We start from the raw sequence: 26878 nt of genomic DNA, 5'->3' as shown, positions 1-26878 counted from the left end.
GTGGTCTGTCCTAGAGAATGTTTTGTGTGTACTTGAAATGAATTTGTGTTCTGCTATTGAACTGTATGTTCTAGCCTATTAGGTCAAATTCACTTACAGTGTTGTTCAGTCCTCTCTTCTTAGCTTTTAAGTCATATTGAAAGTGGAGTAGGGAGATCTCCAGTATTCATGTCCATTTCACTTGTGTCAGTTTTCCTTCATATTTTCATGTCTTTATTAGTGCCATCTTTTTATAATTGTGTGTCTTCCCAATGATTTGTTATTACAAAACATTCCTCTCTCTGTGTAGTTACATTCCTCTTAAAGTTCATTTTGTCTGGTATTAGTACTGAGTTCATGTGATATACTTTTACTGTACTTGAGTTTAGGTATATTTCTGAATTTAAAATGTGTCTCTGGCACAATACATTTCATTTCAGTCATTTGGAAAGTTTTATCTTTTAGTTGCTTAATACATTATGTCACTGCCACTGTTGAATCTACTCAAGCCATCTATTTTTTATTTTTTTTATTACCTTTGCTTTTAGCAAGTACTTTTTCTTTGACACACACACACACACACACACACACACACACTTTTTTCATTTCCAGCATACCTGTTTTAGTTGTTTCTTAGTGGTTGCTCTATGGCTTCAGATCTATACCTTACTCAATCAGAATCAACTTGATTCTAATATGTCATAACACAGAGGTAGCATTTCTTTATAGTTCTGTAATTTTAAACTCTTTTATGGTATTGTTATACCTATGTAACTTATAAACACAGCAGTACAGTTATTACTTTATGTAATTGTATGACTTGTAATGAAGCTGCTAGAAGAAGGAAGGGAGAGCAGGCATACATGTAGCGCTTTTGTTATTTATCCTTTCTGGTTCCCTTGTGTTTGTTCTATGACTCAAGTTACTGTATATGGTCATATCCACCTGCACAGACTATTGTTTCTATTCAACTCTGCTGCTGTAGGTTCAAGCACTTTATATATAATAATGGTATTGTTTTATAGCATTGTCTTTCAACAGTGTATAAGAAGAGAGAATTAAGCATCTACATTGTTTTTGTAATTTTGTAGGCCTTTATGACCATAACTACTTCACCCAACTATTAATCTATATCTTCTGCCTATATTGATTTGTATATTCTGGGCATTTAATATAAAAGGAGTTTCATAGTATGTTGCTTTATGAATTTGTTCCTCTTTTGTGTTATATGTAACTTCTTTAACTGGTGCACCCTGTTGTGATTTCTGTTTATTTTGTATACTGATATTAAGTTGAATTTCTGGTGTTTGAGGTCTTCATCTCTCTACTTGGAGAACTTTTAGAGTTTATTTAGTCTGGTCTTTTAACAAAAAAAAAAAAAAAACAAAAAACAAAAAAACAAACAAACAAAAAACCCAAAAAAACAAAACAAACAAATAAAAAAAACCCCTGCCAGCCAGCTTTTGTTTATCAGAGAATGTGAGATACATGATTTGTGGTTGATAGGCTTTTTTCATTATGCCTTTTGGATATGTTATTCCATTATTTTCTAGCTTCTATAATTTCTGCTGATACGTTAGTTGTACATTTTATAAGATTTCCTTTGTAGTTCATTTGTTCATGTTGTTTTCTATGGTGATATTTTGCTTGTACAAATAAAGCCTGTCTGAGGGTCAGAGAATGGATTGTGCTACTAGCTAGCCATAGAGGTCTGGAGGTCTGTACAGACAAGTAGGAGTGAGATAGCTGGATGGAAACAGGATATAAGCAGCGAGAAACAGGAAATCCCACTTTTGTCTGCTGAGACGCTAAGGAGATAAGGTGTGGCTGTGGCTTTCTCCTTCTCTGATCTCTCAGCATTTTCCTCTGTATCATTTAAGAAATCCATTTACAGTTTTCAAGTCTTTTTACTTGTCCTTGACTTTGAGCATTTTTCATGATCTGTTTATGGATATTTCTGTCTTGATCCTGTTTGGAATTTATTGATTGTATTTGATATATAGGATACTGTTGGGAAGTTTTCAGCTATTTTTTGAATAATTTTTCTGCCCTATGCTCTGTCCCCTACCCTCATAGTACTTTTATTATTTATCTAGTAATGTAAGTAGTGGTTTTTCATGTTTTTCTGAGACTTAGTTATTTATTCGTGTTCTCTCTGTTCTTTTTATTGCACAGTGTATCACAGTCTCTGTCGGTCTGTCTTCAAGTTTGTTCTTCTGATTTTTACCAGATCATATGTTGTTGGGCAGGTTCTTTAAGTGGACTTTTTATTGCCATTGTTAGACATTTCATCTCCCAGAGTTTTCAGTGTTCAGTGATTATAATGATAATGTTATAATGATAATGTACAATTGTTAATCTTGAAACCACAAGACCACATACTACGAGATTTCTTTTATATAAAATATCTAGAATATGCATGTGAATAAAGACAGGATATATTTATGAATAGTTGACTGGTGTGTGAGTATGAAAATGGAGCTTGGCTATTTTTTGGTACAATTTGTGGGGAGATTAAAATGGCCTAAATTTAGTTTATAGTAATGATTATGCAAACATGTGAATATACTAAGGGCAACATATCAGTGGCTACATCTCAGAAGAGAAATGACTCTCCCCTCCTGTAACAGCCATCAATGACCAATAGCTCTTCAGCTAGGGATAGAATCTTAGGAGCATCTGCACCATCTGTGCTAGAATTATTGACTGGCTTAATCTTGTGCAGGTAACCATAGTTGCTCTGAGTTCATGAATGCAGCAGCCACACCATGTTCAGATAGATGACAGCATTTTACAATACTCCACTCCATCTTCCAGTTCTTACATTCTTTCTGTTTTCCACAATGTTCCTTAACCTTGTGGGGTTGACCAAGATGTCCATTTAGAGTTGAGTACTCAATATTCTCTTTCAGCATTGTAACCAGTTTTGCATAGCTGAAGTTCATTCACTGCAAAATGAAGTTTCTCTGATCTTGAGAGCTGCACTGATCTGTGGGTATAAACATAACATTTAGGAGGTAGTTTGACCATATCACTTTAGGAAATGACCCTGCCAACCCCTCTATACACATACAGGGCCTGTGCTCTCCCCAAACATAGGCTTTTGACCAGCTTACAATGACTAGGCATTAGTGTATTCCTGTGAACCAGGCTTCAGATCCAACCAGAAAATAGTTGTTTGCCTCCCTAATGGTCATGCCACAATTGCATCCATGTATATGTATTGCCTGGCAGGTTAGTACTGTAGCATTCAGGGTCCAGTAGTACAAAAGGTAGATAGCAGGAAGAAAGTTTCCAGGTTAGTTCCAGCATGATTTCTATGTTTGCTAGAACCAAAGGGTATTGTGTCTTTAGCAGTGGGGTCTTGGCATCTAGTTATGGGGGTAACCAAGAGGATGGTAATAGCCATTATGTTGTTTTGAGGGCTTCTAGGATTTTAAATGGATGAATTTTATTATAGAAATCATACCCCAAAGATAGGGAAAAATATAATTTTAGTTATATTTTAAATTTTGTTATTTGTTTTATATTGTTAATTGAGCAAACTTAGAGATTTTGTGACCATGCAAGTTATAAGAGACTCATATTTTAAATAAACCAGAAGCAGCATATTAATATATAATAATCTAATTAACCTAATGAACATATAATAATCTAATTAATCTGATTTATAATTTTTAACCCTATGTTACATTTTGGTAAGTCATTCTAGGGATGCCAAGCATTTCCTGGACTTTCATTTCCAGTTTTGTAACTAAGTTCATTCACATCCCGCTTTACACTTTTTAAATGATCATGAGAAATTTGCTAACGGTGTTAATTAATTTCTATTTGTATCTCTGAAACCACAGTTTTAAAACGTTTGTCAGTATATTCCTTTTTTAGTCATATTTCTTTAAATATTTTGGTATAAATGCTTATATTTAACTTTTATTTTTCTTTCAGATTAATTTCTCCCTGCTCTAAGCAGTAAATATTGTCTTACTGGTGGTTTTCTCATGCTTCGTATTGTGATAATGGTTTTGTCTTTGTATATATTAAATCTGAGGAGACAAGGCGAGGCTACAATTCCTCAGAACCCTTCAATTATCTTAACGTTTTAAGAAAGTTAGCATCTTTTTCTTCAGTAAGTGTTTTCATAGTGAATATAGACACATCAGAATACACCGTTGTCAGTGCATATATGATTAATGTTTCTCCATTCTTTTCTTTTAGTAAGTTATGCTCTAAAACCATTTAAAACTGATTTTCTTGGAGAAAGCTTGAAATGTTTTAAAATACTTGTACATAAAAAAGAAAGTCTAAAATAATTTCTGAAATTATAAAATTTGCTTAATCACTTAAAAAGACTTGATTAGCCATTATTCCCCAAATAGAAGAATTAACATGGATAATAGAATGAATCAATAGAATCAGTTGATTAAATAGATTTAAATATGGTTTTAGAAAATTGTCATATGATACATTGGATTGTTCCCTTCTTTTTCAGGAACTCTTGGTGTAATAACAGAAGCTACAATAAAAATCAGACCAACCCCCGAATACCAAAAGTATGGCTCGGTAGCTTTCCCTAATTTTGAACAAGGAGTAGCCTGTTTAAGAGAAATTGCGAAGCAGGTAATTAAAACAAAAAAAGAAGATGTATATGCAATTAAAATTCTGTTGCATAATTGTGATGTCTCAAGTACTCTTTATATTTAGTTGTGTTATGTTTGTAATTTTTTTTTTTTTTTTTTTTTACCAAGTTTTACATGGAAAGTTACCCCTTTAAATGCACGTACTTCATTCAGTAGTACCTTGCTCTCTCACCTATCTCTCGTCTCAAGAGACCCACATGATTTGGGGCCAGTGTAAGATAGGTGCTTAGATTCTTGGCTTTGAATGGTCCTACTTTGTGTTGAATGCTATATTTTGTAAGTTATTGTGGAATAATATATTTTGTGATGAATTGAAATGATATTTAATTTATCTTAAATAAAACATTTATTGAAATTAGAAATAACCAGGTGTGATGGTGATCACAGCATTCAGGAGGCAGAGGCAGGCAATGTTCATGAGTTCAAGACATGGTCTACATAGTTAGTGCCATGACAGCCATGGCTATGTAGACCCTGTCTTAATGCCCCCCTCCCCAAATGAAAGATAAAGAAGAAATTAGAGGTAATGGCTGGATAGCAATAACCCCAAAATTTAAAAGTTTAAATGTAGATAAACATCTTTAATGCATGTAATGTGCTGCAAGGTGTTACTTGGTTTTATAATATTATTTCACCTATTGTTTAAGTAATATAGTTAATTTAGTATATGTCTTTGTAATATTAAAAAAAGCACAACTCCTGTCTTCCTAAAAAGAGAAATTTATCATTTTTCATTTAAAAAAAAAAAAAAAAAACTAGCTCGTGCCAGATAATCTTTTTATTTCATTTTATATTTTAGTGTGGAAATATTTTATTCATGGTTTGAACTGCAGTAGTTTTATTCTTTTTTTTTTCAATCTTTCTTAGCAGTAGGGCAGTATATCCCACCTGTTCTTGCTTTGTGTAAACACATTGAGTTCTACAATAGTCTCCATTAGTATACACAGCTAGAATCTTTTTGTTGTTATTGTTGTTGTTATATAGTCTCCCTGTGTAGCTTTGGCAAGCCTGGGACTCTGTAGACCAGGCTGACCTCAGACTCATAGAGATCCACCTGCCTTGCCCTACTGAGTGCTGGGATTAAAGGCTGGGACACCACACCTGGTCCTGGAAGGGGACTTTTTGGTATGGTCTTCTTAGTATTCAGAGAAAACTGTAAGGAGACTGATAAAGACAAGGAAAATATCTAGCCAGTTATCCATTTTCATGTTGGACTGTAAGATAGTGACAGGCAAAGTGGCTGACTGTCTCACTTTCCCACAATTCAAGACAGCCACTATAGTGTTCGTTCTGTTTTGTGGTACTAGGGGTTGATCATACCCAGGGCTTGTGCATGATAGGCACGTGCTCTCTACCATTAAGCTATATCCCTGGCTCTTAAAAAAGCCTTTTATTTTAAGATGGACTGTCACTAAACTGCTGAGGAAGCCTTGTACTCACTGTAGCCCAGGTAGGCCGTAAGCTCTTGATCCTCTTGCTTTACCTTTCAGGCATGCCCCCCCCCTTTTTTTTTTTTTAAAGTGTGTGGTACTAGGAATTAAAACCCTGGCTTTGAGCATTCTGGGTAAATAGTCTATTACCAGTCTATATTCCCAGCAATTGCTAATGTTTTAAAGAACGTAAAAAATAAGGAAAATGCTATACATACACACCATTTCTTGTATTCTTTATTTCACTTAATTTGCATTCTGAGATACTCATTCTGTGTATTTCCATTTTCAAGAGGTGTGATCACCAAGTTTAGCAATAGACAAGGATGCAAGGATGACTTTTATAATTGTTAGCAATTGTTATAGCTTGCTAGACTTAGCACAAGCTTTTTGTGGTTGACCCCAAGAAGTATGATCCTGGCATGAACATGTTTGGATGTGTGGCAGGTTACTTGGGTGCCAAAGCAGAGGTGAATGCTGATGGCTGATGTTCTTATACAGGAGCTTAAAAATCTCCCAAACTTTGCTTCAAGTCACAGTTAGATAACTGGAGTATAGAGTGTTATGTCGTGCTTGTTAAAAGGAAGGCATATGGTAATCTTTAAAGAGAATTATCATGGGACTCTTTTAGGAGTAAAGATGTGTTCTAATATAATGCTAACTGAAAAATGGGGAAATGAAGTTCAGGTGTGATCTGAGGATGTTGTTAAGTCTGCCACTTAATGATCAAGGATGCACAGCCATAAGGCTTTTACACTAGCCAAATGGCTTTACTTTTGAGTTAGTAACTAGAAGAATGGGGAGAGTTAGCTTTTTATTTTTTTTTAATTTAAATAAAGTAGTTGGAAGTTCACTAATTAAAAAATAAACCAAAATTTCAAAATTCATATTAATTTGATTTAAAAAAATGAGAAAGAACCAAACAAAACATAAACACAAGCTCTCAGAATGTAGAACAGGCTTTGTTGAAGATTTAGTCCCTATTTTCTCTAGGTCATGTTGTATTTCCAGTTAATCAGTATTTCTTAGTAAAAGAAACATGAATGCCAGATTAATTTTTTTCTTTGTTTAAATGAGTAGAAAGTCCTCTGTTAGCTATAGCAGGAAGAGAAAACAGGTTCTTCTCAAAATGGTGGCTCATCCAACAAAGTCAGCATGCTAATTTTATGTAAGAGACCTATGCATATACATAGAGGAACACTCTTTAGAGGTGGGCACATTTTTGAGCTTTTGCAATTTAAGGTTGTTCAAGAAGGGAAGATGCACAGGCTTAGGGGCATGCTTGGCTTAATGTTGAAGCACTTGCTGCAAAGCTTCTCGTGGTGGATGAGAACACTTGGGTATGTTTAACTTATGTCTTGAAGATGACAGACAAGAATGCCTCTGAGCATGCTTGCTTCCTTCCCAAAAAATTTAGCATTTAGCAGCTCAGGATTGGCTGTGGTTCTTTATTGCATCTTCTGTCAGCTCAAATCAGATAAAACAAACAAACAAACAAAAACCCCCAAACAAAACATAAAAGTTGAAAAGTATTTTGGAGTTGTGTATTTTCTTGACAGAAGATCTCAGCTGTTTTGGTTGGTGCTAATTTCCTAGTCAGTTTAGTGAATTCATCAATAAGTGTTATAATTCAGGTGTAAATATTTTATGCTTTTCTAAGTGACCTTCCATTTTCCCACAATGCATGTATTCACTTGAAAGTGCCTTGATTTCATCATTGAGAACTGATATGTAAATCTACAAAACTCCTGTTCATAATGTCATTACTGTGGAGCCATTCAGTTTGAGCATGAGTAATTGATAGTCTGGTGCAGTGTTTTATGGTTTGGTGTACTCCTATTAGAAAATGACACAAAAGATCTGCCTGTGCTGTGGAAGAGCAGGGGTAGACTCCTTCTGGCCTTGGCATAAAGCAGCAAAACTTCCCAAGTACACAGTCTGAGAACTACAGTGCGATTCACCATACTGAGTATAGAGATGATAATGATCGATAGTGCCACCGTGTGGTTACAGAGCAGATCAGCGAAAAAGTACCTTTCTAGAAGGAGTTTTATGTACTTCGTAATAAATAGCTTTTACAGACAAATCATGTAGATTAGAATAGAAAGCTTGCCTTATTTGAATCTGATTTTTAAAAATCTATGTAGATAATAGTTTATTCTCAAGCATTGCTCCTCACTGTGAAACATGGCTAAGAATGTAATTTGGCAGTATCGCATTATTTGGAGACCCATATATTCATGCCTTATAATGCAAATGTACAGACACTGCGTGGTATGGATACAAATAGTTTTTTTTTTTTTTTTTGGTAATGGCTTAAGAGATATTGACCTTATCACTTTACTGAATAGAAACCTCATGCCAACAGTAGGTACTGTATTCTGTTCTTTTGTAATAGTGTTTTCAGACAGAAAAAAGCTCAGAAAATCATGTTTTGCTCTGCTTGGGTTTGGAATTTCTGTTGATTGCAGGGTGGTATTGACTAAAATAGATAGTGCATGCTTTATGATTGTATCATGTTCTAGAATGAATAAAGAGTTGGCTGCTTGTAATTCTTTACTGTCATTTCACACTTTCAGTTTTGCAGTGTGTGTCCTCAAGTCTCCTTCTGAATTGCAACTTTGTGGTGGATGAGTGTCTTCTGGAGAGAGGCGTGGTTGCTCACAGTTGCAGAATGTGGTGCTGGAGGTTTTCTTACTGCTCTGACTGAGGGTGAGCATTAAGTAGCCTTAGCTGGTGGTGAGCTGCTCCCCTCAGGGCTCATGTGATCTTGTCTATGTGAGGAATTGTCCTCTCCTGCTCTCTGAGGGGCTAGAAAGGAAGAGTTTGTGGGTAATCTCCTAAGTGGTAGGGCAGTGCAGTCTCCATGTTTGCTCAGTAGGTGGGTAAGTGATTTTGTAAGACTTTCTTAGAAAATAGATTTCCAATGCCAGTTAAGAGGTGAGACTGTATTAGTCATGTCAGATACAGCACTCCACAAGCAGCACTGATGATTTTTACAGAGTTTGAAACAAGCTCAGCAGCGTACACTCCACTTGTTTTTGGTTGTTGTCAATAAGAATTTAGGATTCTGTGTGTGCGCGCGCGCGCGTGTGTGTTTCCATTAGAGGAAAACTGACTAGAATAAATTAGTCAGTTCCTTGAGAGCTGCCCTTTTCAGTGTCAGAATCGGGTGTTTAGAATTATAAGCTAACAGGCAGCCTTTATCTCACCTTCTCCTATTCTTGCAACCATATGGTGACTCACAACCCTCTGTAATGGGATTTGATGCCCTCTTATGGCATGTATACAGACATACATGCAAATGGAGCATTCATACACATAAAATAAATAAATCTTAAAAAATTCTCAGAATTTCTAGTATACAATAGACTCCTAGTTATATGTATGCCATTTCCTATGTTACCATTATCCTTAAATATATTTCACCTATAATATCAGTTCTGTCTATATTTAAAATGTATGTTTCTAGGAATTTTCATTCAACTCATACCTTTCAACCTCCCCACCATTTGAGCTTTTTATTAATTTGTCATTGGCTTTTGTGTAGGAGCACTGTGGTCCTAAGGTGTGCATCACCACTACAACCAGGCTAGACTTTCTGATAGTCTTTAGGCTCAGGAATTTGGGCAGAAAGTTTGTCTTATCCATGGAAAAAACCATTTCAGTTCAAAAATGGCTCACTAGCTGTGGCATTTATCTTAAAAAGTACATCACTGCTGAACTCTGGTAAAAGCCAGTCAGATAAGAGATAGCTCTCCTCACATGCACCATTTCAAGCACATGCTATGGCTCTTTGGCAGCAGTCATGACTTTATTTAAGGAAAGCACTTCTCAGAAATCTTCTAAGGTGCTCTTACAGACATTGTCTTTTTCAATTTATAAAATAGTTTGATTGAGATAATGTTCCCTTTTAATTTAGTACAGGGAGTAATTCTAAATTTTACTTTCTAGGATTAGATTAAGGTGAAATCCTGTTTTGTAAAATCCTCAAAGGAGCTGGGTCTTGGTGGTGTAATTCCAATACTTGGGAGGCAGAGGCAGGCAGATGTCTGTGAGTTTGAGGCCAGCCTGGTCTACAAATTAGTTCCAGGACAAGCTCCAAAGCTACAGAGAACCCTGTCTCAAAAAACAAAAGACAACAAACAAACCTTCAAAGGAAAGAAATAGTTAGAATTTTGACTTGGACAAATCTGTGTTCATATTTTGAGTTGTGTACTTATCTGTTTATTCATCAAGATAAAACAATTGATATTTTTTGATTAGTTCACAGTAGTTTTTACACTGTTTTTGTTAGCTACTAACTATAAATAGGTTGTACAAGTCAAATGCATGAGAAATTCTAGTAAGTTCACTTAGATATTTCATTAACTTCAGTCAGAGTAATTTCTGTTTGCTCTACCAGGTTTCTTCTGACACCTACCAGCAGGGGTCACTGTAGCCAGGGCTCCTTGCCTCCTTATCTGCTATGGTGGGCTCTTTGTTGTTTATTGGCGTAGTAGTATGGTGTGAATTTGAAATCCAGTTCTTACAGTTTATCCTCTCTGTCCTTGAAAGAGGGTTGAGTTCTCTTTTTAGCTTGACCTCACCATTTAGTTTTGAAAGCAGTAGAGACAACCTGATCTGAGTTATACATACATCAGGGACATGATTTTGATATTTTGATATGAACTTCTTTTTGATCAGTTACTGTAGTAACTTTTGTTTCATATTCTAAGTAAATTTGGTATATTTATAATAATCTGTAATAATTTTCAAATTATCAGTTGCCAAAGGCCAGCATACTAAGTAGATACTATTTTTTATTTAAATTCTTTGCTTCTATGAATTTACTTACAATAGCAACTGAAAAACTATTGACTTTGAAAAAAATATGAAACCTTAAATCTGTTGACTTGAATTAGATAATTTCTTTCTAAAAGTCAGTCTTCATGCTTTGTTTTGGAGTAGTATTTTTTCATGTAACTTAGCCTCCAAATTAAAAATCACATTCAGTTGAGGTGAATATTGGTAGCTCAACCAGCATCTGCTGTCTTTGCATTTTGTTTTCCCCTTCTTCCTAGTTAGTACACACACACACACACACACACACACACACACACACACACACACACTCTCTCTCTCTCTCTCTCTTACACATACCCCACTCACCATTGGACAGACATATTCTTTAGATATATATTCTTTTTTTAACACCCTCTTTATTGTTTTTTTAAATTTTTTTATGAAATCAGTGTTTTGCCTATGTATATGTTTGTAATGAGGGTGTTAGATCCCTTAGAACTGGAGTTACAGACAGGTGTGTGCTGCTGTATGAGTGCTGGAAATTGAACCAGGATCCTTTGGAAGAGCAGCCAATGGTCTTAACTTCTGTAACATCTGTACAGCCTGTTGTCCGTTCGTCCGTCCGTCCATCCATCCAGGTGTTTTGTTTGTTTTTCTTTTGGTCTTTCAGGACATGTTTCTCTGCATTGTCCTGGAATTCACTCTGTAAACTAGGCTAACCTTGAACTCACAGAGATCTGCCTGCCTCTGCTTCCCAAGTTATGGAATTAAAGGTGTACACCACCACCACCTGGCTAGATATATATTCCTAACCATCAAAGTTGCTATTTGCATTATATTTAACACTGAAAGGGGGGTTTCTATCTAGAATTATTTTGAGGAAGGGTTCAAAGGAAGGAAAGGTTCCTAGCATTGTCTTTGAAGACATTACAGATATATCTTAGAAGTTTTTGGCATATAACAATTCTCATCACTGCTTTCCTCATTTTAAAAGTATGTAAGAGTTTAGTGATGTGTCTGAGTGGTAGAGCATTTACCCAGCTGCTGCTGTGCATGGCCACAGCCTTGATTGGGGGGGGGGGGATTACTATATAAGAACCTAGTAAAATATTACAAAATGTGCAGTTCTTTTTTTGTTTTTTGTTTTTTTTGTTTGTTTGTTTGTTTGTTTTTTCCAGACAGGGTTTCTCTGTATTGCTTTGGAGCATGTCCTGGAACTAGGTCTTGTAGATCAGGCTGGTCTTGAACTCACAGAGATTCATCTGCCTCACTCTCCCAAGTTCTGGGATTAAAGGCATGCCTGGCTAAAATGTGCAATTCTTAAAATACATATTTAGTCTTAAGTTCTACTTTGTTGTAAAATAGTCCATTTTGAGGAGTGGAATTCTTTTTAAGTTGTTCTTAAAGTTATTGCCAGGCAGCAAGTATATCTTGTTGCAAAGATTAAAGGTTTGAGTATATATGAATTGTTTTTATGCATAGATTTCTCCAGATATTTTTAATAAACCTCTTATATTTGGTCTTCATGAAGTTACATAACAAGTTGAGATTCTTTTCTTTCCATGTATCTTTAGGAGCTAAGTCCTTGGAGTCTTACATTATAAAGTAATGGTCAGATCCTGCTGTGTGACTCTTAGTCTATTGAACTGATTTCCCACTTCTTCCTTTTAACACAGAGATGTGCTCCTGCATCTATCCGCCTCATGGACAACCAGCAGTTTCAGTTTGGTGAGTAAGGAGCGGCAATTTTAAAATGTGCTCAGTTAACCTCCAGAGTTTTCAGAGAATGAAGATTGTCATCGTGTTGTCCTTCATGGAGCTCTTGGTGTAATCAGGACTTAACAGTCATGAAAGGGAGTGCAGTGGTGGTGGAGGGCTGTGCGGAGCACAGGGTACCTGGGTTGCTGGTAAAGCTATGCTTCATTTGTGGGGCTTTCCCAGGGTGGAAGAGGGAGGTTGGGAAAGGCTTCTGTAAGAGGTGGTACTTGCTTTAAATCTTCAAGGGGAAATGGAGGCTTGCTTGCGTCTTTTTCCTGACCATATTTGTTGGCAAAGCTGAACTTGTGAAAGCTCAGTAGCATGTTTTAGAGTACTCCATATGTTTCTGTGGATATTACCCTGTCTGCAGTGGTCTTTCTTTGTGGAGGGGGTGTCAATCATCTTTGCCTTAGGAAGCTCCTTCTGGCAGTGTTGCTCAGGGTGAGTGAGGAGGGGATGGACTGGAGATGAAGCTGCATGTGGTGAGCAATGCAGGGGCAAATTTGGAGCACCCTGAGTAGAGTGGCAGCAGTGGACAAGAGGCTAAGTTTTAGGACAGCCATCTGCAGCCCGCAGGTGGCAAGCTGAGGGGAAGACTGAGAACGTCTCAAGACATTGATTATCTGATTGGCAGTGGGGTTTTGGAGAACATGTAGTACAGTAAGGGGTGCTGTTGGGATATTTGGGTGGAGAATAGTAAGCAGCTTTGTCTAAAAATATTTTTCTAAAAGGTTAAACTTTTCAGTTTGGGTTTTTGTTGTTGTTTGTTTATTGCTACTTTGCCTTTCGTGTGCTGAAGTTTACTTTGGGGTTTAGTTTTAAGAATTTAAATACCCCAGAAACAGTTCCTGAAAATTATTGCCATTTCTCAGTAGCAAATGCCAAAGGAAGATAGGCAGGCTTTTGGTTATATGTTTTAGGGCAGCTTAGATTTTAATGGAGGAAAAAATGACTACATTATGTAGCAACCTAAGTAAGAATGTCAGGCTCTTAACAGATCAAGAATTAGTTTTGGCCTGTAATTGGAGATCTAGGTATTAAGAGAGTCATATTCAACTATGTTGAATTGTCTCAAGAATGTCCATCTTTGTAAAACCACCTGTTATTTGAGCAAATTTTATTCTGAGCAGGATGTGTAACAATTTCAATGGGCATTTGAGGAAAGATCTTCTGAAGCCATCATCTACTACCTCATCCTCTTTGCTTAGAGATGTACAGACACACTCCCTGCTACTTCTAGTCGTTATTTTTAATTCTTAGCAATTTTTAAAGTTTGTATGCAAAGTTGGATCTTGTGAAATCTAGTCTTGACTGTTTCATCCCCCGCCCCCATTTAGCTACCAGATAAATCATTTTGAAATACCATGCCTCTGTTAGCTGTGACTTTTTGTTTGCTTTCTTTATTTGTATATAGTTGTTGCACAGAATGTTGGCTTTCATAATGAGAATGTCTTTCAGTGATATTATATTTGACCATGTGCACATACCCTTTTCCCCTTTAGGTTATAACTCTTTTTATTCCTCAGATTCCATTGAATTTCTCTCTGTATAGTCTACCATGGTTTCATTATTCATACAATCTTAGCACAGCAAATGGTACCTAGGACTGCACCATCCATGTATTTGGTTGATGAATGTTTTATGTCACATTGGTTAATGAGGTACAAGGCTTATTGTTGATTACACTATTTTTATATTTCCTGATACAACCCTTAAAACAATATTGAAGTTATCAATTTTCAGTATATTGACATGATCTACATATTTACTGTATAGATGAGGCTCCCAATTTTTTTTTGAGGGCTCCAAATATGAGGAATATTACTTTGTCTCTATATCTCCTGCACCTACCATGTAATGGACATTTAGGTGTTGGTTGAACTAATCATTGAACTGGCAAAGAAAGTGAACAAATCCTAGATAACTTATAGCACAATGCTGAGCACATTGTTCGTACTACAATTTCTCAAATACCCCCTGTCAGCTGATCTTCAAGATGATGATTATTTGTACAAGTTGTGAGTGGTAGAGTTGTGATCAAACTCAGTTTGTCTGATTTCAAAGCTCCATGCTTTAACTGTGTCTAATCACTTCAGAAATACAGTAACAGATTCCTGTAGCTGAATTAATAATATAGCATGAAATTGATGTCATATGTTAATTTATGCTAATCATACTTCCTGACTAAAAGATTTAGAAATTAATTTGCTATAAAAATAAAGCAAGCTAACCAAAATATATGTGATATATAATAGTTTTGATAGGCAACAGTAACTGAATTAAAAAAAATACTAGTAATGGTCAACCCACTTAAAGTCAGTATCACTTTTATAATAGTTAATTTAATTCAGTATTGTGGATGAATGTGGCTGATTCGCATCAATGTAATGGGAATGATGCTGACAAGAGTCAATGGATTAAGGTGACCATGTCTCCTTAAGTGTTACTCACACTTGCTTAGTAACATTTGGAGTTCTCATGCATTGTTCCAAGTAAAGATAAGTGAATTTGAAGACTTTTGTATAAAGCATAATTTAAATCTTCTGTGCAAGAACTCAAGACATTCTCAGGACTTTGGTGGTACTGGGGCTAAAAGCTGAGTTTTGGATGTGATCGGGAAGCATTCTACCACTAAGTGATATCCCAGCCCTCTTTTTACTTTCTGAGGCAGGGTCTCAATAAGATGCTTAGCCTGGCCTCGAACTCAGTCTTAGTCCAGGCCTCTTGAATATCTGGGATTACAACTCTGATCCCTTAGGCAGGGCTCAACACATATCTGTGCTTAATTTCAGTTGTTAATGTATGATGTGTCCTGTTTGGTAAAAGAAGTGAGCATTATGATGATATGCTATTTCTAGTTTATAAATGCTTAAATTATCTTTTAAACTATATAGTTATACTGGAGAACTTCTCTGACATCTTACAGGAAAGAAAAACATTGTAGACAAATTTTGGATCAAATTTTAATCCATAGGTTCTCTATCCACCCCACAGTTCATTTTCTTTGTTTGCTACTTGATAGTCTCAGTTTTTCACTGTCGAAGCTGTAGCTTGGGCTCTCTTAGTCTCTGTGTAAGACCTATTTTACTTAGTCTTTTATGTAACCTAGTTTTGTCATTGCAATCGGGGATAAATGGAGTGAATAAGTATTATATATTGGAATGCAACAGAAGCCTGTCAGTGCTTGTTTTAGGAGCAAATAGTTTACCATTTACATTTCGTTTAAAGGAAGGTCTTACATACTTCAGAATCTTCAACCTGGAAAGACTAGAAAAAAGTCTTTTATTTAAAGACAGTTTTAGGTTTGCTAAGTACTTGCAGATTCTTTTGGAAAATTCTGTGTAAACAAGATGGCATATATTTTGAACTGTGCTCATAACACTAAGGCAGATGTGGAACTTAACTGGAACCATCCCTAATAGGTGCTGAGAAGTTGCTCCTCTTTGAAAATGATGAGGAAACAGTAGAAGGTTCTCACTCAATTAAGTGTAATCTGCAGGCAGCAATGTTAATTTAACAGACTCTGAGATGCTGTTTTTTGTTATTTTGGCAATTTTAACTCCACGAGGGTGATTAAGGAAGCAGTTGCTAGTTTTATGCTGAGAATTCAGATGAGTTAAGAATTAATTAAGAAACAACCTTAAACTTCACATGGACTCCATATTTAGTTATAGTTCTGGGTGGTTTCTGTATAATTAAAAAAATGATAGCAAAACAAGCTACCACTGGGTGTTCTTAATAAAATAAAAATTAATGAGGTGGTTTTATGGTGTGTAAACTATACATTGAAAGATAACTGAAAATTATATATACTATTCGTTAACATGTAGTAATTTTCCTTAAAAAAATAAACAGTGGCTTTTATAGTAAAACACAGTCACCTTTGAAAGAATATAGAGGTAAAAGAGCTTAATATAAGTGTTCATATAAATTACAACATAAACTTGCTTTCCTTAGAATTATCAATTAAAACCATCTTTTGATCTGAGAAACACATAATTTGCTATTAAACTGTTAACTTTTTTTCTTTTCCTAGGTCATGCTCTTAAACCTCAGGTCTCCTCTATTTTTACATCATTTTTGGATGGATTAAAAAAGTTTTATATTACAAAGGTAAGACTAATGAAAAATCTAAAATTGTACAAGACAGGAGTTTTCTCGGTATGCACACCTCTCATAAGGCTATGTTTTTATGTTGGAGCAGGTATGTTAGCAACTGAACTGCAGCCAGCTTTTGTTTCTGGTTCTGAAGTCTAAAAACGGTCCTGCATTGAACAGTCTCATTCTGGCAACATTTCCTATAGTTTGATTTTTTTTTTTTTTTTTTTTTTACACTTGCACTCAGAAGTGAAATGAGGGTGGGTTCATTTATTCATTTAACCTTTGATTCCTGAGAACTTTAAAATGTGGTTGTACTAGTGTGTACCAATAATATGTCATTTTGTTATTTGGGTAAGCTTTGTCATTATTTTGCTTCATTAGGTAATGTTTCTTAAAACTCCAGAGAGATTGAATCAATCTCTGTCCCTTTCTTTTCTGGGTATAATTTTATGTGCATTATTTAAATGTGGTGGTTGTGCTAGAGAAGGTTACTTGTTTTCCACTGTACTTTGAAACATACGGAATTATGAGGTGCCCATTGACATAGGTTTTGTAAATAATATTTTCCAATCAAGTGCCCCCCTTTTATTAGGGTTTTTCTTTTTGGTTCCATGGATTCAATTTTATGTCTGTTCTTATGACTATTTCATCACTTCTAAGCTGGGAAAAACCCTTTCTCTTCTAGTATATTTAGGGTCATTTCATTATCCAACCTCCATTGTTTTCTTGTGTTGTCCAGTTTTTCTTGTGTGGTTTTTTTTTTTTTTTTTAGTGCTTGAAATAAAATTTAGGGTTTCGGGGCCAGAGTCCTGGCTGTTCTTCCAGAGGACCCAGGTCCATTTCCTAGCATCCATATGGCAACTTACAGCTGTCTGTAACCCCAGTTTTAGGGGATCTGATATGTTCACACCAATACACATAAAATAAAGTTAAATAAATTATTAAAAAACAAACAAACAAACAAAAAAAACCAAAAAACAAAACCTTAGGGTTTCACCCACTAAGCAAGTGGCCTACCATTGAACTATATCATATCCCTTCCCTTTTTAAATTGACAGTTAGAGTTTTGTTGTGAGGGTTTTTGTTTTATTTCAATCTTTTGCTATTAGCTGAAGATCTAGATTGCTCTTTACCTCCTCCTACTATGCTGACCCTTGTGTCAGCACTAGTGACTGTGACTAATGCGTGCTTCTTTCTACATTGATGCCTAAGGCATCTTACTGTGTACAGTACTACCTGAGAATAGACACCACTCATTCTTTATAATAGTTTCTGTTTTGTTTTTGAATAGTTAAAAAGGTGCAATCTTATTATCTTACCTCTTGTTATTTAGAATTTACCTCTTATTATTAGAATTCTTTGTTACCGCCATCACATGCTCATTATTCTAGAAAAATTTTAGAGACTTGTTCTTTTCAAGAGATCACTGGGATTTCTATTGTAATTGGAATATTCTAGTATATTAGCTTGGGCAAGTATTGGTAAATTTGAAATAATTTATGCATTCAGGAGCATCTATGTAAATTTTTCTCCTAGTGAATTTATATATTTCTTTTTAAAATTAGTTTTAGTTCTTTGCATGCACAAGATCTTTTCTGTTGATATTATATAATGTGTTGTGGTTGGTTTTCTGCTTTGCTCTGTCATTTTGTAAGTTGTGTTTGTTTTTTAAATTGCAGTTAGAATTCTGGCAGGTTACCTGCTGTATTACTATTCCAGTAGGTGATTATAACACTAGGGTACACTTTGAAATACGATGCATTCTGTATACTTCAGTCCTTGTGTTTGTTCTTGTGTTGCAGTGCTGGGCCTCAAGCCCAGGGCCACTTGCAGGCCCAGCAGGCACTCACCTGTGCACTGCACTCCCACAGAGAGTACAAGACATCAGGGGTTCTTGTTAATTGACATGTAAAGCTTCCAAGCTCACTGTCTGACAGGCAGTGATTGAGGCCGTCAGAAGGAAAAAAGCAGAGCGTGTTTCAGTTTACTATTTTATAGACTAAGGCTTCCCGGTAATAATAATACAATTTTATTTTATATTTTGTAGTTTAAAGGATTTGATCCGAATCAACTGAGTGTAGCCACGTTACTGTTCGAAGGGGACCGTGAGAAGGTTCTTCAGCATGAGAAACAAGTATATGACATTGCTGCAAAATTTGGGTATGGCTTCGGACTTATTAACACAGAGAAAGTATGCTGAAGTTGTGGTGGCTTCATACAGACTGTATGTGCCAGCAGTTCTAATTTTGATTAGTTTTAAATTCATTGTGATTTGTGAAAGTAAACTTATAATACTCTTTTTATCCCAAAAGTTTATTGGAAGAGTAATCTGTTGCTTTAACCTAATTTTACACATATATACAATGTGTGTTATATAATGTTAAGCATTTTGCTTTTCCTAGGTTTTTGCATGAATGGCAACTTTGTGATGTGTTATTTGTTGTATAGGAATGAAACAAAATTGTCAAGTTACTAGTTCATGTATAAAGCATGTGCTGCTAGTGTGTTTTTAAAAGGAAAATATGTTTAGTCTGTGGTATTTGATAAATTATCTGCACTCCACCCCCTGTCACTTACTGTTTTATGTTGGTATAAAGAAACAGAAAACATGTCCCATCTATAACCCATTGAATAATGATGGGGTGGTTTCTGTCTGCTTGATGGATTAGAAGACTGATGGGTGGGAGCTCCAGTGGGTATGCCATTTGTCAGGGCTGTGTTTCCTCTTGTTTCTCGGGCACAGCGACCAGCAGTCTTTCCTGTTAGTCTCTCCCATGTGTCCAGAGCTTAGGGCATACTTAACATTAAGCTTATCCTGAACTCTATAAACATTTATCTCCTTTCCTTTGTTTGAGAAACTCACTTAAGTTGTAGATAATGCTGCACAGTGTTCCACCTTGTGCATGTGCTAACTTAGCTCTTTATTTCTAGGATTGTTTAGATTGGTGTTAAATATTGTCTTAGAGCAAGAAGTCTAATTGTAGACTCAGTTTTTACTTTGTTTTTGGAACTGTCTTTGAGCATTAAAAATAAATCCCTTTTTATTTTTTGGTCTATTCTGAAATTACAAGCAGAATTTTAATAGGTGATGAAGTTCACTCCTCTTTTCTCTATCTTCTATGTTTTTTGTTTTTAACTACTGAAGTTCTAAGTTGATACACTTAATATCTAAGTGGGTTTCAAGTCTCTCTTTTTTTAAGCTTTTGAATTGTACATATTTTCTTCTGCAGAAGAAATACTATGTTCCTTTATTTTCTAGTTTTTAAGATATGTGGAATACCAATAGAATTTTAAAAGATTTATTTCTCTTTAAAAAAGCTTATTAGTCAGGAGATTTAAGTTAAATTTTTTTTCTGTATTTGCTCTAGCCTGAAATATTAGAAACTGAAGTTTTAATTTGTTTTATTTACATATTTTCACTTGATCTTAGCAAAAACCTGGGAAATTATTTTTATGTGTTTAAATATTTAATTGGGATTTCTAAAATTTAGATGTACTTAGATGGGAATGAAAAAGACATTTTTCTATAATGTTTGAGTTGCTAGATACGTGATTAAAATTTGCTTAGTTCTGCTTCTCTCCCATTGCTTGACACATGCACCCCCACAACTTTGTGGAAATAATGTTTTTTATTGCAGTTCACAGTGAAGCTAGATGATTAGTAGCTAGTAATATGTCACATTTGCTATTGTAATGCAGGAGGTTAATGATGATAAATAACTGTTCTTTCTACCTCACACATAGTTTAGCCTGTCTCTCCTGAGGTGTTACTTCATTTCTTAGGGCATACTCCATGTGTGTGTCTGATTAAAAACGTGTTCAATGAATTATTGATACTCAGTAGGATGTTTTTTTCCCTGATTTTTTTTTTCTGTTCTATTCTTCCTAATTAATTGTATTTTAACTTGTAGGGCTTTATCAGAGTCATTTTATCTGATTTACTAACGGTCATAAATGTTACTAATGCTAGTTTTGTTTTCTCACAAGAACCTTCATTTACAACTTAAAAATAGGGCTGGAGAGATAGCTTAGCTGTTAAGACTGCTCTTCCAGAATTCCTGAGTTCAATTCCCAGCAACTACATGATGGCTCACAACTCAAAAATAAAAGTAAATCATCTCTGAGATTTATGGTTCAACCTTCCTGAGATAATGTTGGATAATTGTAGTAATTTTACTTACTTTAAATAAATGTGTATCAAATTTATCCATTAAAAAATGTAAATGATAATCGTTTTAAAGCAAAGAGGAAAGGCCTTGACTGGGATTGAAGGCTTGTTTTCCTTTTGCTGGGTTTGTTCCTTGCTTAAAATTAAGTCTTCTAGAACTTTTGTCTGTCTTTCCTTATTAAATATACAAATGTGTGTTTTGAACAATCCAGATTATTAGGAAAATGATTTGGGGTTATTTTTATTTTACTTATTTTTTTTTTCCTTAGAAATACATTGTCTTTTGGCTTTCTGACTTCCCTGTTGTAAGTAGATAGGAATTTTTGCTTCAGAAAGACTTGGGGGTGTTTCTTGTGTGAATGCTGCACCGCCAACTCTGAGTCCTCAGTCACGTCTTTCTCTTTATGCATCACAGTGGAAGGGGCTCCACATTTCTCTCTGCTAAGGCATGTATGTGTTGGTGGAGCTTGTTTTTAATTAGGGCATTGTTAATCTACCCCTTATTTCCTTTTTTTCCTCCTGTGTTCTTGTTACCTCATTAGCTAAAACTATTTTAGCTATTTTTAGTGGAGTGCTCCTGCCATGTAGAATGTTTTTATGTGTTATTTTACTCATTTTGCCTTCCTTTTACCCCTACTCCAGCACTAGTGAATGCCTCATGACTCAATGGACATAGTAGCCAAATGTTAAGTAATCATCTTTGATTGTTTATCCATGCTTGCCAGAGCTGAATAACATCACCTGTCAGTAGCCATGTCAGATGCTTTGACATTTTCCATAGAACTTAAGACAATACTTTATCATCATTTTTACAGGGTTCTTAAGTTGTTTGTTATAATTCAACATGAGAGTGATTAGTTTGGCCAGATGGTCCTTTTACATAAAAGGAGAGTCTAGCTTTCCTCTCCATTTAACTACTTACTCCTTCTTTAAATGTTTAAGAACCTTGTGAATTGGTGTTTGAAATTTATGAGAATAACACATAGACTGTATGTGTGTGTGTGTGTGTGTGTGTGTATTTGTATATATATAAGTATACATGTATACATATATATAGAAAGAGAGGATGCAAAATTGGCAGCTTTAGAAACGGTTCACTTCTGAGTTTTGTGATTGTATGCATATTGTATTTTAATTTGATTTCGGTTAAATTGACTGTTCTGAAACCAAAAATAGAAGAAGTTCAAAAGCTAAATTTGCAAGAAAACTATGATTATAAAAAGTAAGCTCAAATTGCCCTTTCTTCTTTCATGGCTTATGAACATAGCATGGATGTTTATTTGCAGTTTTTTTCATTGCTGTTGTTCTTTGCTTCAGATTTATTATGTGTGTGGGTCCAGTGTGTATGTGAACATGTCACTTTGTCTGAAACCTTAGTTAACAGCCATCCAGTGTGGGTGCTAGCAATCAAACTTGGTCCTCTCCAAGGACAGTAGGCTCTCTTTTATCTGCTGAGCCATTTCTCCAGCCCCTTGAGATTTTTTTCAAAAAGCATGTTTCTATAGGGTTTGTCCACCAGACCCCAGTGGGGGATGTATTCCTTATCACCAGATAGTAGCAAAGGATTGAAAGGGAAATGTCTTGCTCTGGGACAGGAAAAGTAGACTTCATCCCACCCAGTGACACATATAGGATTGTACTCACCATATACACTCTGTCTTAGTGTTCCCCGCACAGGTGTCTTGCAGCATTCCCTGGCTTCATGGTCTTTCCTTTCTACTTCCAGCTCCAAGGAGAACTGCTTTACTTCCTAGCTCTGTTCTGTTTCTTCTTGTTAGCTGCAGAGCCTGACTTTGTTTTGTGTCTACTTAAGCCCAGAACCCATCTGTATCCCTCCTAAGCCCTTGCCACAGCAGTGTGGTGGTTTTAGAATTTTATTTGGTTCTCTGCCTCAACCTCACATCCAACCCAGAACTAAGTTTTCACTTTGAGTGATTTGACCTAAACTGTATCTTGTTGGCTTGTTGGCATTGTGTGTATAAAATGATATTCCTTGTTTTACCCCAGTCTTGAGTGAATTCCAGGATAGCTAGGGCTCTGTTATACAGAGGAACCTTGTGTCGGGGTGGGTGGGTGGGGGGGGAGGAGAAGAAAAGTAAAGAAAAGAAAAAGACACAAAAGTGTTTTTAGATTTGTTATTCAAACTCATTCTCTTGATATATTAATGGTTGGTATATTAATGGTTCATGAAATGAAGAGAAAAATTAATATAATGTGTTAATCTATTGAGCAGTTATTTTGAGATGTTATCAATTTGGCTTTTTTATTTTGATTTCTTCTTTTAAAATATACTGACAATTTGTTCTTTATTTTCAGTGGTCTGGCAGCTGGAGAAGATAATGGACAGAGGGGTTATTTGCTGACTTATGTCATTGCGTACATGCGTGTAAGTTGTATTTCTGTCATTAATTACTTTTCTCTTGCCATGATAAAACACCGTGATCAAGGATGGCATTATTTGTTTGTTTGTTTATTATGTATGCAGTGTTCTCCCTGCAGGCATCATTTATTTGTTTGTTTGTTTATTATGTATGCAGTGTTCTGCCTGCAGGTGTGCCTGCAGGCCAGAAGAGAGCACCAGGTCTCATTACAGATGGTTGTGAACCACCATTGGTTGCTGGGAATTGAACTCAAAACTGATCTCTGGAAGAGCAGCCTGTGCTTTTCACTGCTGAACCATCTTTCCATTCCCCAAGGAAGGCATCTTATAAAAGAAAATATTTAATTTGGGGCAGAGGGTTAGAGTCCATGACCATCATGGCAGGGAACATGGTAGCAGGCAGGCAGGCACGGCAGTGGAGTGGTAGCTGAGAGCTCACATCTTTATCCACAAGTAGGAGGTAGAGAGAGCTCAAATAGTGTAGACATTTGAAGTCTAAAAGCCCCACCCCCTACCCCCCAGTGGCACACCTCCTCCAACAAGGCCACACCTTCTGACCCTTCCCAAATAGTCCATGAACACATATGTATAAGCTATGGGTCCATTCTCATTCAAACCACCATATTGACTTAGGTAATAAATAGTAGTTTTTCTTGTTTAGAATGGGTAAAATTGCTTCATAATTGTTTTTTCTGTATAAAGCTACTGTAATTTAGCACATTATTTTACTTGAAAGCCTGGATTTACCATGACATTTTAGAACGCCCTTTAAAACTTTTGTGTGTGCTTTTGAGGAACTTACAGATAATTTAATGTCTTTCTGTCTTTCTAAAAATGGAGCCAGCCTCTGCCTGAAAGCTGACGGTGTCTTTCTTGACGTTACTTGAGTTGGAGTCAAGCTATCCTAATGTGGCAACAGTTGCCACTTGATTTATAATCCATTGTAAAGATTTATAAATCTTTATCCTTGCTTTAAAGATTAATACTTGATTCCAAGTAGTCCCTGGTTTAGAAGTGATGATGACTGCAGAAGTCAGAAACTGTGTGTGGACACTGCAGACTCTCTCACCATGTATCTGCTTATTAGAGGCTCAAGTCTGTTACGGTTACTACTTAATAACCAGCCCTTAGATGTTTAAGTTTTCATTTGTTCATTTAGCTTTGTTTTCCTATTTTGGCTGTTACAGACTCAGTTTTCTGGCTGAAGTTACTTTTATTTACTTATTTATTTTAAAGGTTAACTGTTTTAATGGTCTTATGTAAAAAAGAAAAAAAATACATTGGGTGCCTTACTGAAAATTTGACTTTCCCAAGTGATAGGTTTCCTAATTTTCCAGTTGGAAATCGTGTTGAGGGAAACATTTATAAAAACATATGTAATTTTTGGTGTTGTTCTTCTCAAAAGGCATGAACTGGTCTCATTTTGGAATAGTTAAGTCTTAGTTAAGGTCTGTTTTCATATTATAGTGAATAGTCAGTTTTCCCATCCCCAGGGATTCTTACCAGAAAAGCAGACTGACTGCTTGTTCCCTGTGTTAGGAACCCTGACCAGGAGATGAGCAGATCATGCAAGGGAGTAGGTGACAGGGTCACCTGTGTAGACTGTCACTATCCCAGGATCTTCCTAGAGGAAATGCTTATGAAATTAGATGCTTCCTCTGAGTATATTGAAGGATGTATCTTGATAGACATATTTCTCACAACATTGAATTCAGAAATCTAAAAAAAATTAATGCAGCTGTAATAAGTACAGCATGATGTACTTTGGGAGAAATAATTCTGTTTTTAAGGTTCCAGTTAATTTTGAGGCCAATACAAAAAAAGTTTAGGGATCTTCCTAAATTTATTTGCTTTTATCTTTACATTTTCCTCTTACATTTCTTTATTTTGTGTTTGAATACGTATCCGTATGTAGATACATACATATGTCACAGCATGTATGAAGGAGAGTCTGTACGAGTCAGCTCTCGTCTTCTACCTGGTGGGTCCTGGGTATCCAATCAGGTCCTCAGGCTTGACGAGAGCTGCCTTGCCAGTGCTGTTTGCTTTGATCTTTAAAACCTTTTTCTATCGCATTTTCCCACAGTCACAGGAGTGACCACACATTTTAGATCAGTAGATGGAGGCCTGTCCTCCCAACAGTAGTAGAATTGAAGTGATTGCTTTTTACTATATTTTATTGATTTATTTATTTATTGTTTGGTTTTTCTGTGTAGTCCTGGCTGTTTGGGAACTTGCTGTGTAGACCAGGCTGGCTTGAACTCAGATCCACCTGCCTCTGCCTCCTGAGTGCTTGGATTAAAGCTGTATGCCACCATACAGCTATATTTTCTAAACTTGTTTTTAAGTAAAAGTTGATGTGGAAAAAGTCTCCCTCCCCCCACTGTCCTGTCTCTTTCTTGTTCCTTTCACCTTGATGTTCAATTTTCATATTGTTTATTTATATTTTGGCCACTAAACATCTGTTCTCTAATCTCTTCTCACATGTGCATAAGCTTTTTCTGGAGAGACTCCATGCATTAGAGAAATATTGGGGTTCCTTTTTGTATCAGATGCTTTATCTGCTGCTGAGGCTGTGGAGAGCTGCACACAAGGCTCCTGCCCTCAGAGAGGACATGCCACATGTGGGAACTTACCAATGTTCTTATGAGACAGAGGGAAGGTTAGGTTAGACCAAAGGTGCACTACTAACAACTTCTAGAAATTCTAATGGTTTATTAAGTAATGCATCAGTTGTAATTTCAATATTTTTGTGTATCTTTACAGGATTTGGGTTTAGAATACTATGTAGTAGGAGAATCCTTTGAGACGTCTGCTCCTTGGGACAGGTAAAAACAAATAAAAAGACTTACTCTGATATACTTTGTAATTGATGCATGTGTGTGGCTTTGTAATTTGTGTGTGAATATGGAAAGTTTAAAATTTTTATAAGAAACTTTGAAATAAAGAAGGTACTCTTGTTTAAATTAGTATTGCGATACCATTGCATTCAACATTTACCCCACCCATTTTCTGGACTAAGGTCAAATTTTCTTGGAACCCAACAAATAAGTATATTGAAGTTAATGTTTGAAGACTCTTACTGAACAAACACAAAAGGCTACTGTGTAGTTTGGCTTAGTTTAGGTGATTTCTTACATTTAAATGTTCTTTTGAAAGCATTCTTCCCCAACCCCAAATTATAAAACCTTTTTGCCTTCTTTTGTAATGTGTCATTTAGTTTTGGTGTGTGTGTGTGGTGTGGTGTGGTGGTGGTGGTGGTGTGTGTGTGTGTGTGTGTGTGTGTGTGTGTTAAACCAAATCTTCTGTTGCATTTAAATAATTTCTGAAATAAATCCAGTTTAAAATATTAAGGATAGCCGGGCATTGGTGGCACACGCCTTTAATCCCAGCACCTGGAGGCAAAAGTCCATGAATCTCTGTGTGTTCAAGGCCAGCCTGGTCAACAGAACTAGTTCCAAGACAGGCTCCAAAAAGATACAGAGAAACCCTGTCTTGAAAAACAAAAAACAAACAAAAAATTAAGGATAATTTCTACTTTTAAATTTAAGCAAACTTTTGGTACTAAAACATATGTTACAAAATGTCCTGAGTAGGATTTGTGGGAAGTATTATTTGGGTTTCTCTACTGGAAACACAC

General features: G+C 35.9%; 1 protein-coding gene across 1 annotated transcript in view; it reads left to right on the top strand.

Annotated features, from left to right (window-relative positions):
* Nucleotides 1–26878, top strand: part of Agps (alkylglycerone phosphate synthase) — a 93698-nt gene that overhangs the window by 44180 nt on the left and 22640 nt on the right. Inside the window, exons 11-16 of the mRNA XM_051184430.1 lie at nucleotides 4469–4596; nucleotides 12508–12559; nucleotides 16626–16702; nucleotides 18738–18850; nucleotides 23175–23244; nucleotides 26005–26066. Coding sequence (XP_051040387.1) covers nucleotides 4469–4596; nucleotides 12508–12559; nucleotides 16626–16702; nucleotides 18738–18850; nucleotides 23175–23244; nucleotides 26005–26066 — 502 coding nt within the window. The remainder of the gene's footprint in view (nucleotides 1–4468; nucleotides 4597–12507; nucleotides 12560–16625; nucleotides 16703–18737; nucleotides 18851–23174; nucleotides 23245–26004; nucleotides 26067–26878) is intronic.

Source organism: Phodopus roborovskii, unplaced genomic scaffold, assembly GCF_943737965.1.
Source record: "Phodopus roborovskii unplaced genomic scaffold, PHOROB, whole genome shotgun sequence".
Classification (NCBI taxonomy): domain Eukaryota; kingdom Metazoa; phylum Chordata; class Mammalia; order Rodentia; family Cricetidae; genus Phodopus; species Phodopus roborovskii.
The sequence above is the reverse complement of the archived record's forward strand: the minus strand, read 5'-3'. Positions and strand labels throughout refer to the sequence as shown.